Source organism: Charadrius vociferus, unplaced genomic scaffold (assembly GCF_000708025.1).
Source record: "Charadrius vociferus isolate BGI_N301 unplaced genomic scaffold, ASM70802v2 scaffold1, whole genome shotgun sequence".
NCBI lineage: Eukaryota > Metazoa > Chordata > Aves > Charadriiformes > Charadriidae > Charadrius > Charadrius vociferus.
In genome coordinates, this window is record NW_009647680.1 from 5463053 (window position 1) to 5475929 (window position 12877).

General features: G+C 38.8%; 1 protein-coding gene across 1 annotated transcript in view; it reads right to left on the reverse strand.

Annotated features, from left to right (window-relative positions):
* Nucleotides 1-12877, reverse strand: part of TMEM135 (transmembrane protein 135) — a 189484-nt gene that overhangs the window by 146701 nt on the left and 29906 nt on the right. The window contains exon 4 of the mRNA XM_009881247.1: nt 9329-9362. Coding sequence (XP_009879549.1) covers nt 9329-9362 — 34 coding nt within the window. The remainder of the gene's footprint in view (nt 1-9328; nt 9363-12877) is intronic.

A 12877-nucleotide genomic window follows, 5' to 3' on the forward strand; every position in this document is an offset into this window, starting at 1 on the left:
AGGATAATACCTGCATTTCTTGAAGGTTTGAGGAGGAAAATGTGACTGCCTGACAAGGTAAAGAGCTGAGAAAAGGAAAGGGGACTGCTGAGATTGTTGTGAAGTAGGAAGAGCAGGAGACCCTTGCTCTCACAAGCCTCCCCCAGGAGACCTCCAAAACGCTTTCCTTCCACCAGGAAAACCCTCAGCTTTCTTGAAACACTACTGGGATTTCACCTGCTGGGAAGTCTTGAATTCACTCTTGACCTATCTTTTCTCATCTATCAAATCACTGGCCACGGGAATTCTTGCAATCAGAAATGCTATATGCCCTAGAGACGGGTGTCTGAGAGCTCTTCAGAACCTGAAGCGTTACTTTCATCTCAATTACTAACTAGCAAAGAGCTCACTATAAAAGTCAACTAGCTTTCTTTAGCACTTGGTATATTTCTGATATGAAAATCTGCATAAGCTATAAGCTTTATCCGAGGTAAATTTCCAAACTGATTCGCAATACTAGAAAGTCAAACAAGTAGTTATTTACTGTAAATGATCATGTTAAAGGAGCATAAAAGTAAGTATTACATCGAGCTTCTAAGGAGATACACTGGAAAGTTCAAAAATGCAAAGCAGCTTTGCATAGAAAGCAAGAGACAAAGTATTAAATGTTTTCTCTGACTCTTGCCAAACGTCCTGCTCTGCAGTGATGGATGAGGTTTCCTGAGGCTAAGATGCCAAAGCCAATTAGCCATGTCAATCCACAAGAACGCCAGCTGCCAGGCTCTAACTTTATTACTGTATTACTTAAAAGTGAAGACATCAGCAATGTTTAAGTTCACATGACTCCTAATTTTAAAACCTGCCTTTTAAAGATTTAGGGTGGGGGTAGTGACAATGACCTTAAGTTTCAACCTCTTAAAATCATCACAGAGTGCCATGAATTATCCATAATTTGATTATGTAAAGTATTCTGTTAATCAAATTAGTCTACATTATGCTCTGTTCAAAAGAAAGTAAGACTTCAGCTTATTTCCCTCCTCGTACGAGTTTTATGGAATGTTTATATTTAAAAGTAGCAATTTATTTCAATATTGCCTGTTTCGGTTGCCAAACTGCCTATCCCACAGAACATGATATGTGTAAAGTATATAGCTTACTCATTTACGGCATCTAATTCAGAATTCCAAAATAAAATTTTTGGAAAGCATCTCGAGCATTTATCGACTAGAATAAAACATGCCCAAGTCTTTGATTATTTGAAAACATCTGCCTTTAATTTCTAAGCAAGGAGTTTGGAAATGTTGATCATACAATACACTTCCCTGCACAGTTACCACAATAAACCCAATGATTCTGTGAAAGGGTAAAAGTTTTCTTCTGCTTAGGTGCCTGTGGAACAGATCTGAAATTTACTGTCAGGCATTAAAAAGCACCCATGTCTTCTGAATAACTTCCATATTCCTCCAAACTACTCAGAAAAATTTGCTCTTTTTCAAATAGTCCATGTTAACCTTATTAAGATCTTAATAGAAACCATTTTGGCTTTTTGCTCCCACTCCAGTACACAACTGGCACATGGTGTTAACAGCATCTCTGCTTGAGCTGTGCTGTACCCCGGGGACGCTGAAAGAATGAGGCAAAAGCAGAACTACAACAAGGTTAAGAACTGCTACGAGTCTTCTCAGAACAGCAAATGAGCTTTCTTTTCCACATTCTTATCCAAAACTGGGTTTAGTTAGTATTTCTAAGCCGGAGTTTTTTAATTATTTCTTTTGCAAACACATGCATAAACATACCTAGATATTACAGCAAATAAGAAGTATTAGAAGAGCTTAAAATTAATAAAAACTAGTTCTCAATTATTGATCCTACCTGTCAGAGTGCAAACCAAAGGAAAAAGAGACCAGAATGAGTAAGAAGTATATTCTAGTTATGCAGATCTTTGAATCTGTAAGCCTTCTTGTTTCATTATGATTTTTTCCTTCCTTTTAGGTGTTTCTGAAAAAAAACTTCATATTTTGAGGCTTTATTTTGCAAAATAATCTAAGTGCTATTAGTGCCTGAGAATGCTGTATTTCATTACCATTTAATTATAAATTATTAAAGATTGCCTATTGAAGTTATATTAAAAAAAAACCAAACAACATTTCTCACTCAAGCACACTGTCTTCAAGTCTCAACTAACGTGGGATTAGCTTTCTTCTTTGAGCTGTGCTCTTTAAAATCTAAAGGATAAAAATCGATCAGTCTTGGTTCTTTTTGCAGAGTTTGGTAAACCATATTACACTCAAGTCCTCTGTCATTGCCAAAAAATGCATTTGTGACACCGGACTGTCTATGCTGTGACACCAACCATACTCCAAGTGCCACTCTGAGAACAAGGGACTGACTCTGCCCCAAACGAGACAGAGCAAATGATGCGAAGGTCATAGAACAAACGTCAGATAAGCTCCATCTCAGTACACCCTCCGTGAAATGGAAAAGATAAGAGTTCTTTGTTCTCCACCTCATTTTTCCACTAAGATCCAGGCAGTAAAGCAGCAGAAGCTGCGGAAGAGGCTCTCCTAAATCGGACGACAAAACAGCAGAAGAATACCATTCTGCGACAGAAGGCAGGATTTATCAAGGAACATCGCATGACCTGACAGAAGCAGAAGCAAACAACTCTTCACAAAATCCCGGGTTACAATGTAAGCCAAAATAGTAGCAAAAATTCCACTATTAGAAGTGGACTCTCAGCTGAGCTTCAGACTTGAGATGTGTTAAGGAGGAAGCATATGTTAGAACCGTAGCCTCAGGGAAAACACTACTGAGTTGATATAGACGTCTGAATTGATACCAGAGAAGACTTGCTTCTTGTTAGCACTGAAGTTAAAGACTTGACTTGTGACAAAAGTTCAAAAACTATCAACTACAGCCAGCAGCAAGTCATCACCTGAGGCAGTTTGTCCATGCGACAGCAGAAATTTTGCTGTGAGTGAGTACTTCTTTCTAGACAGTACTAAATTCTGTCCTTTTTGCTCTCCCCTTACCCGGGCAGCGATGACAGATGCTACCCTAGGGACATCGGTACATGACTCCAGAACACTGTCCCAACGTTGGGCTTTGACCTCCACAAGGCAGGAATTACTTTAGGATCCTGAGTTCTGGCTCAGCGTGGTTTTCAATGAGGAAAACCTGAGAGCTTCAAACAGGAATATTTTCCTCTAAGTTAACCAGGAGGTCAGAAGAATATCATAGAATCATTTAGGTTGGAAAAGACCCTTAAGATCATCAAGTCCAACCATTAACCTAACACTGCCAAGTCCACCACTAAACCATGACTCTAAGCACTACATCTACACATCTTTTCAATACCTCCAGGGATGGCGACTCCACCACTTCCCTAGGCAGCCTGTTCCAGTGCTTGACAACCCTTTTGGGGAAGAATTTTTTTTCCTAAGATCTAATCTAAACCAAATATCAAAGTACTCATGCTGTTCTAACCACAACATAAAAAACAGAGAAAATAAGAAGACTTACTATACTAAGAACAAAGCTAGTCTGCAAGAAGGAACTAAGCAACAGTTTCGCTTCAACCGACATACTATAGGCTCAAAAGCTGACAACGCAAGGAATGAAAGGGGTATCTACCCTGGACACCATGAGAGAATAAATATACATGGTCCCTGCCAGCTGCTGCTGTAACCAAAGCCACTGTCACCCCAGAAAAGAGGTGTAGGTAACAGTGACAAAGCAAGGAAGAGATGGTGGCAGAAGGACAGTTAGCATCCTGGGAGACAAGCGTCTCAAGCCTTTATTTGTTACACTTTCAGTTATAGACATTACTTCTGAAATGTCAGAAAACTAAGAAAAATTCCAGGTGTTCCTATCTCAGCTAATACACTGAAAGAACAGGTAAGCTCCCCCATCCCAGCAGTTCTTGTATAATGCTAATACTAAGAATCACATGAAAGCACACAACAAAATTTTAATTATCTAAAAAGAAAAGGGAAGAGGGGCCAAATCCATTTTACTAGAACCCAGCACTTCTAAAAACTTGAAAATATCTATTGGGCAAATCCATCAGCCCTTGTTCCTTCTGGATTGCCTCCATCTTTTGACTAAAACGTAATTGTTCCCAATGGAGAAGAAAAGGAGCCAGTGGTGCCTTGCTTACAAAATGTCAGTTTAGTAAGTTTAAACAGAAAACATCTTCTTGTGTTACAATAAATAAACTGTGTAACCAAATATAATCATTCACCAAAGCAAATGGGACATGTTAAATACTTATTATTTCACAGAATTATCAACGAAGAAATGACAATCGTGAACTTTTTTATTTTAAAGGATATTTCTGAAATGGTACACAATGGTTTAGAACATATAACAGCACTAGATGACAATTTCTCAGAGTTGCAAGTTATGCAAATGACAAAAACATGATTTTATAGTCTAACAGCACACTACTCAGAAAAACCTCACCTTCAGCCCGTATTATTCATAGTATCCTTCCGCATTTAATTGCAACTGGCACAAGGTATTTCTTGAAACATTTGTAATAACTCAGACACATTGGCAATTTTGTACAGAAAGCACTCGATAAGATGGTGAGAAAAATCACTCAGGAATGTTCAGTGTCAGAGCACTTCTTGCCTGCAAGTACCTTTGATCAACTTGTTAGGTTCAGTATTTGTTTAATGTGAACAGTATTTTTCAGTGGGTTTAACTATTTCTTAACTGGACTTGAAATATAAGTGGAAAAAGTACTTCTGGAATAGCAGATACAGGGAGGGGAGAGTTGGTAGGTCTGAAAGGAACAGCAAGGCGGTGAGCCGCTCTCAGCTTCGTTAGCAGGCTGTTAAAGTGAACATGGTCACAGCAGCTCTCAGAGGTTTTCCAAAAAACGTCCCAAGTTTGGATGTACAAAATTTTGAAGGTCTTCCCTTATCGCACTCTTCTTGCACTCTTGACTGATAAATTAAACACGAGATCCTCACATTCATGTGTAAACTTTATCCAGATGCAATTGCTGACAACAATTTCTCCAACTCCCATACCCAGGACTTCAGGAATACCCTCTCTCTGTGTCTCTCTGGGCTCTTACTAAATTCCTCTTCGTATTAATAGCAACAAAATTCATCCTTTCCTTTCCCCATAAACTTTTCTTTGTCATTTGCTCGCTGCTTTAACTAGAATAGATGCTACATTTTCTCATCTTTCTTCCACTCATTACACTTGTAACACTCCCACAAACCAGTTCCCACCACATCAGCCCAGCCCCAGTCCCTCCATGTCTCTTGCCACAATAAATTCTCATTTCTCATCTTTAGATTGTACTTCTCTGCCTCCTTTTCTTCCTATCTTTCTTGTCTTATTTTTCAAATTTACACCTTTCCACTCCCTAATCTCTCTCTAAGGCTGGGCCAGATTCCTACTCCTCGTCTTCCCATCCCGCTCAAGAGCCAGTCCTCAACAGCATCGTTCTGCCTTTTGCACGGGGCTGCCTTATCTTATGCTTGAGCTTCACACTGTTTAACCCGTGACCCTCAAGAGCAATTTATTAATACTAACATTTCTCAATTTTGTAAGTACAACGCCATACATTAGAAGCCTTTGATATAGTGCTGTACAGTTCGAAATTCAAACGTAGCACATAAAGAAACCTTTTTTTCCCTCATAAAGGCAAAAAAAATGCATTTTGTAGTGCAGCATATGCTAGCATAACTGCCTCTTTGTGTAACATTTCAATGACAACGTATCAGTTTTTCCAAATTTTTGTTTCTCCAAAGTTTTATATCAAATTGGCCCTAGTCCAGATTAGTCTCTTCCTATCTTGCATACTGAAGGCAGCCTTTGTTTGTTTTGTGTGCAACATAAAATAATAATTCCTGATCCAAAGACACAGTTTCTTCAGCTTAAAAGCAACAACTCAACCATTGAGCTGTTCACAAAGAAGTACGCCATAACAGTTTTGAAACATAAGAGCTGTATGTCTTACTCATGGGCAGCCATTAACATCATCCGTTTTCCCAGATAAAAATAACTGAAGAGATTACATTTCACTTTCCACCTTTTGTTGGAATCTTGGGGTTCCTTTTGATCTCAAGTTATCCATGAAGGATCATCTACAAGCTCACTACCAATGCATCTCTTAGGAGCCTAGAAATTTCTTGACTTTAAGATGTGCAATCCAAAATAGAACTTGAAAAGTTCCACGGTTCTGTGTGGTCCACAGCACTGACTACTGCTACTGCTACTCTGCTACTGTTACTACAGAAATATCAGCTCTCAGACTGTAACTAGTTAAAAATTTCCAGTCCCACGTGTTTAACAATTGTAGGGCTCAAGCATATTAACTGACTTCTAAAAAGTTTGACTGACTTCCAGTGAGAAGCTCAGAAGTTGGTTTTTGACTCTGCATATCAAAATTAAAACGGCAGATCCTTCACTTCTATACTTATTTCTAGTTCTTATCTTAAAAATAAATAAATAAATAAATACCCAAGCCCTAATGCGCGTTGTTGTCTAGCTTCAATGTAGCAGAAAGCTAGTCTAAGAAAGCATTTTTATTCAATTTTTCCATAGAGCATGTATAACCTAAACAGCTTATTTTTAATTTGTCATTTTACTGTGTGAGCAGCAAGGAAATGCAACTGGTTCAAGTTCACATAAATCTATAATCACTGACTTATTTAAAATTAGCCAGGACACTTATTCACATGTTTCTAGTGGGTTCAAATTAGAAATCAATAAAAATGTCACCTTTAGAACAACAGTCCTTAGACCCACTGCCTTTCATGTTCTACGGCATTTTACTCACTGAACTGAGAAAGAGCAGCCACACATAAAGACTTTAACACACCTTTTCCCTTTTCACTAAATAAATTTATCTCCCAGGACAAGTTGTCACACATTGCCAACAAGACAATAGAAGCAAAATTTTCTGATTTAAAAGCCCTAATATGGCTATAAAAATTCATTGCAGTCATGATAATTGCTTAAAATAACCAATAAACCTAATTACAATTACCTCCTGTCTGTCTAACCGGGCAAAGGCACACATGAAGAATCACACAAAAAGCCTCAATTATTATTGCTCAGACTGCCAAACATAGTTGAGCAAAACGTGAAACAAAACAAAGGAATACATTTAGTTCAATGAATATCTCAATAGGTCCTGACACTAGTTTTAGAGAATGCAAGAAATGCAGTGTAATTTCGCAATCTAGCTGCCATCACTAATGATTACAATTTGCCAGCCTTCAGAATGGGGCACGTTGCAATCTAAAGATGACAGAAATCAATGTTTTAAAGGCTTAGCAAATTTCTAAGTGAATCTTATCAAAGCATATAAAGTTCTAAGCCAAAGACAAGCAACACAAATCAGGAAACATTTACAGTCATTACAGAGCTCGCTAACAAGGCAAGTATGTCATGATCAAGGGCAGTTTACGAAGCAAACCCTGGTAGCCCTGAGCGCACAAAAGATTTGTGACTAAAATAAACCATTATGCTGCAGACAATATCCACTGCACGGAACGGCGTCAATACAGTGTAACTGCATGAGTTGGCTTTTCCCTTATAACACCGCCCAACATCATGCGAACGGCGTGGCACGGCAGCTTAAGAGCCGCGAACACGACGACAGCTTTCTCAGAACTGGGATACTCAGAGTCGCTGCTATCTAAGCACACCTATTTCACCCTTCACTTGAAAAGTCCTTCCCAAATGAAAGAAGACACACCCCACTAATTAGCACCATTTTTATAACCTCTGTTTCTTGAATGAGGAGTTTCTACACAGTTGCTCTTTTGAATTCAAGGAAAACTTCAAACCGTTCAAAGTTAACATATCCTTGTAGGAATCCAACTTTGTTCCCACATGTTATTGAGGGTCTGGTCTGAACGTCTAATTAATTAAATTCCAAGAAAGGCATTTTTCATCTTTTGAAATTAGGAAAAAGCTTTACAAAGAAAAGGAATCCTAAAAGGTACCGTATGAGCCATCCAAGTCAAGCAGCTATAAAAGTTAAAACGGCACTTGACAATCATTAATTGTAAGAATAAATTTCTTCTCTTCTGAAGTCTGCAAGCTCTCCTCATGAGTCTGTCTGTAATGACAGGCAGTATATGAATACAGAATAACCCAAGAAACAATTTCTGCCTAAACGAAATTGTTAAACACCGGAATTTGAGAGAGAAGTCTGTAATGGGTTCGGCAAACGCATATAAGAAGTTCCCAGGATATCTCTCTGCTAGCAAACATATGATGTCACCGCCTTCCAAAAGCCCCTCTTCCCAAAATCTTCAGAATTACAAGAGTCACCATCGATGACTTTACAAGGATGGAAGAGAAGGTATCAATTTTATCACCCCAGTCTGTACTGCAACACATTGCCTCTGTCTCACGACTTTTACTCATGAACCTTTTCATCATCATCAAAGAATTCTACACTTGCCCGACTCTACTGAGGCCCCAGCAAATTGTTACAGAAGGCTGGAACACAACTCTTACGTTGACAGAGTCACAGAACGGTCGGGGTTGCAAGGTTGGAAGAGATCATCTAGTCCAACCTCCCCACCACAGCAGGGTCACCTACAGCAGGTTGCACAGGATCACATCCAGGCGGGTTTGGAATGTCTCCAGAGAAGGAGACTCCACAGCCTCTCTTGGTTGTTTCCTTTTTTGTAGTTTCCATGACTCTTTACACAACTCAAACTTTATAAAAACCACAGATAATTCTTTAATAATTATTAATAATTATTAAATTATAATTATTTATAATTATAAAATCAGTTCTAAACGAGTATGATCACGTAACAGAAGTATTGAGTATTTAGAAAAAGCTAATGCACAAGGCAGCATTTCGATAAATTCACTACTGTTACGTATTTGAATGAGATTATAGGGAATATGACACAAAAAAAATCAAATCTATACAATCACATGGTAAAAATGTTTGCGTGTGCAATATTTGACATCAGTTTGAGAAACAATTAATTACAAAACTAAAGTATACGGTATTGACTTGGTCATCTGCAAAAGAATGAACATTAAAAGTACCAGATGCCATTCTACTATGGAGGGGATATATAAAACTACCCATTTTCCTGGGACTATCATACAAGAAATTTTGAGCACAGCACAATGAAACACATTTCAGCCTCTGCTTTACAGCTGCTTCCAACAGACCTGTAGTCTCTTAAGATAAATTTATTAACGTAATAACACATAATTTGTAAAAAAAAAAAAAAAAGAAAATTCCTGAAAGCATTAAATAGGCAATGAATCTCAGCACCAATTTTAAACAAGATACATTTCCAATGGATCTTACATACCTTTAGTCTTGAAAGAAAGGATTACTTACTTGGTTGGCCATGTAAATTGTGAGGAGACCTCTCCTATAAACAGAAATGATAAAATTAAAATTAGTGAATGAATTGAACACTGAAGAAAAACACTTTAAGCATTAAGAAATTAATGCTTACATTAAAATTAAATTAAAGAAGACAAACAGTTTAAAAAAAAAAACCCAGATTACTGATGGAGGATGAATCACGACCACCCTATAGTAAAATAAGTACGAAACCAAAAATAGGACCTTGATAGCACAGTATGCAAAGTGAGGAATTACTGGAACCGAGCTATATATAGCAACTTGCTACTGCATGAGTCCTGAATCCTTCGTGAAGGGGCAAGGCACCTTGAATTACACACCACTTAGCACAAAATAAAAGCCTACACACAAGCTGGTAACGTAGGCATACAAACAGGGGCCAAAGCCTAAGCTAAATTGCGAATTTAAAGAAAAACGCTTGCGCGTAAGCTTCTGTTTTGTGATCAGTGCTGTGTAACCGAAGGCACCTTTGCCCTTCTGCTTACATTATCCTAAGAAGTGTTTTTTTACTGAGACTGATGATGCAGAAATCTTGGTTCAAACTAGTATGTCCTGCCTGTTCGAATTGAGTCACAATGCCAACAGTGCCAAGGCACAGAGCCACCATTTTCTCTTCTAATCTTTATCTAATTTTATTCCCCCCCCCTTTCTATTTTTGGATCTGTCCCTATGTCTCAGCCCATAGCTTACACTGCTATTTAGATAGGAAAAGTATAAACTGGAGCTTATGCCCTCGCACTTCTGCAGGTGCTACTGCAGCACGAGACCAAAACTGAACTCTTGACTACGCAGATGTGAGCTGCTCTAGTACAGACTGTATCGGATGTCACTGTAGGGTCCAGATGAAAAACACACCATTATTTTCTGTACATCATTTGCAAGTCACCATCAGTGTTGAGAAAGTGGAAAACCTTACCACTGCGGATTTGCTCTGCCCTCGTGCCTTCCTCCTCTTCTGCAAAGATTAGCTTAGAGACTACAGCCAAAGGTTGGAAAACTCAATTTCAGTATTTCTCACTGGAATGCTGTTCTTAACTTCTTGATTTTATTGTCAACCTTGTAGTATTTGGGATTTTTCTTACTGTCTCCACTGCTGTCACTTAGAAAACTTGAAAATAACTTGGAAGGCACCACATGTTTAACCGTTAAAGTTTCTCAATACGGAACTGAGTTTATAACCTTATCTCCTCTTTGTCTTCACATCATTCAGGATTTTTTTTATATTGCTACTACATGAATCACAGAAGGTCCAACCCAAGCTTGTATGTTCCATTTTGTCATGAGACTTGAAGTTTTCAAGCATTCTAGAGTGCTTAAGAGAATGGTGTATTAACTGAAGAGATCTTGCTATCACGTCAGTTAAAGAAGCACGCAAAACAAAAATCTCAGCTAGCAGGAAAGAGAGAAATTCCTATTGCATAGTTCCAGGCTTCAACCACCTGAAAAAAAGTCTATTCAGTATTTTCTATACCCATGTTTAGGTGTTTATAACTTTGCCGAGTTACGCATCCAGATCAAGGTTTTTCACAGCAGATATCTAAGGCACAGAGTTATATTCCACTTTAAAGGTTTCAGAGCTTTCACAGCACGTTGAATTTGCAGGAAGCGATGACGCACCATCCAGAAGTTGCTCTCTATTCACAGGGAAGGTTCAAATTGGGCTTAACTTCAAAACTTTATTTAGCAGTTATCAGTTTGGAGTTTGTTTTGTTTTTAAAAAAGCAGAGTTACAAATCTATTCTTCATATACCTTCTCTGCCTACTACCACTCTGTATGGTATTAGAAACAAGACACTAACACAGAAACCCAAGGGAAAAAAAAAACTTAATCTAAAAATTTGGTGAGCATGAAGCACACAAGAAACAAAAAGACAACAGATGGGGAATAGGTCCGTAAATGATAAAGCAAAGAGACCTCAACAACTTGTAATAAAGCATCAAAATACTACATGATGTTTCTGACTAGGAAGGGGTAAAAATTCACCTCATGTAAGAGATTAATTGAACTCTCAAGCTGGTCAGTAAACAATCCCCATGTCTTCTAGCCAATTAGCTCAGACGATAAAATAATACTGGTGTCCTGATCCTCCTGATTACCAAACTGGCAGCCAATACAGTTCTGTCTACTGTAAATTTTAATTTGTTCTCATGGGGAAAAATACTGGATATTTCATGTTTCTTGGATATTATTTTTTTAACCCTGCAATAGTATTAGAAGTTTAGGATAAATATTCAAACACTCAGCTGTTTGGAAACATAGAATTAAATTCACCCACGACAGCTAATCTGGTAACTCAATACACTTCGAGTATTCTGGAAAACATCAGAACTTCGACAACGTCCTGCAGTAACACACTTACCTGCGAGAAGCCACCACCAGCTACTGAGTGACAGACGCAGCTTTAAGAGCGCAGTGTGTACCTTCACAGCTGTATTACACAGTGTGCACAGCACAGCATGACTGCTGGACGTGCACATCATTTACTTGGCGGATTCTCTCCGTCAGTCTCTATGTCAGGCAGGCAGGGTCTTTTAGCCTCCCACTGAATATTTTTTGTTTAAGTATTAAAAAACTAAGGATTTGATCTAACAAAAGTTTTCGTTTCTATTGTGGTCCCTTTCGGCTAAGTGTAAAATGCAACTTGCCAAGTGCAAAGACAAAGAAAGGAAAAAGGGCTTGAGAAGAGGAAGGAAAGAAATCAGAAGCTGCAGTGCAGTAGTAGGTGTTCGGGAGGAGGGAAAACGTGCAGACAACAAATACACACAAGGAAGGAACTTCCATGGCTGAAAATAGGGAAAGTTGCTAAATGGCATCATCTGAAAGCGCCTGCAGAAAGCACGTCTCTATCTGCCGCCGTACAAGGCCCTGTCTGACTCCAAGCAGAAAGTTTGCTGCCTCCAAATTAAGTCTGTGACCATTTTAAAAATAAATAGCCCCATGCTTCTGGAAATAAAAAAGAAAAAAAAAAAAAGGGGTGGGGGGACTCTTCCTGGCACTGTGCAAATGTGATCCAGCAAGCCTAACCCAACCCTGAACTCAACTGTTGAAAGTGGGTGGAAGTTCAGAAAATGTTGTATTATTTTGTAGCAATGACAGCTGATGGAAAACAGGACAGAAAGATGGAGACAGGCCAAGCAAAAGGGTCACTGGTACAACCCAAGGACTGTCTTGAAACTGCAGCTGGTAAATAAGAGAAGAATATAATTGGGAAATGGTATTACTAGAGCAGGAAATAATTAAACAACAAAAATAATTAGCCATGTCTAACCACCTGCTTTGGGGAGGTTTAAAGATACTAATAAACGGCTAACATTTCACCCTTAAAGTCCATGAACCAGCGTGGAACGTTAATCTCGGGAGCACCAACACCAGCAGGCAGTTACACCCGTGGTGGCCCAGCGAGGTCACCGTGGGAAAGCCCACGCAGATGCACACAAATCCTTACTGCCCCCTCCTCCTCCAGCGTCTCTCTCTCATGACGTTTTCTTCCAGAGGCTGCTCTCATCGAGATCTTCATT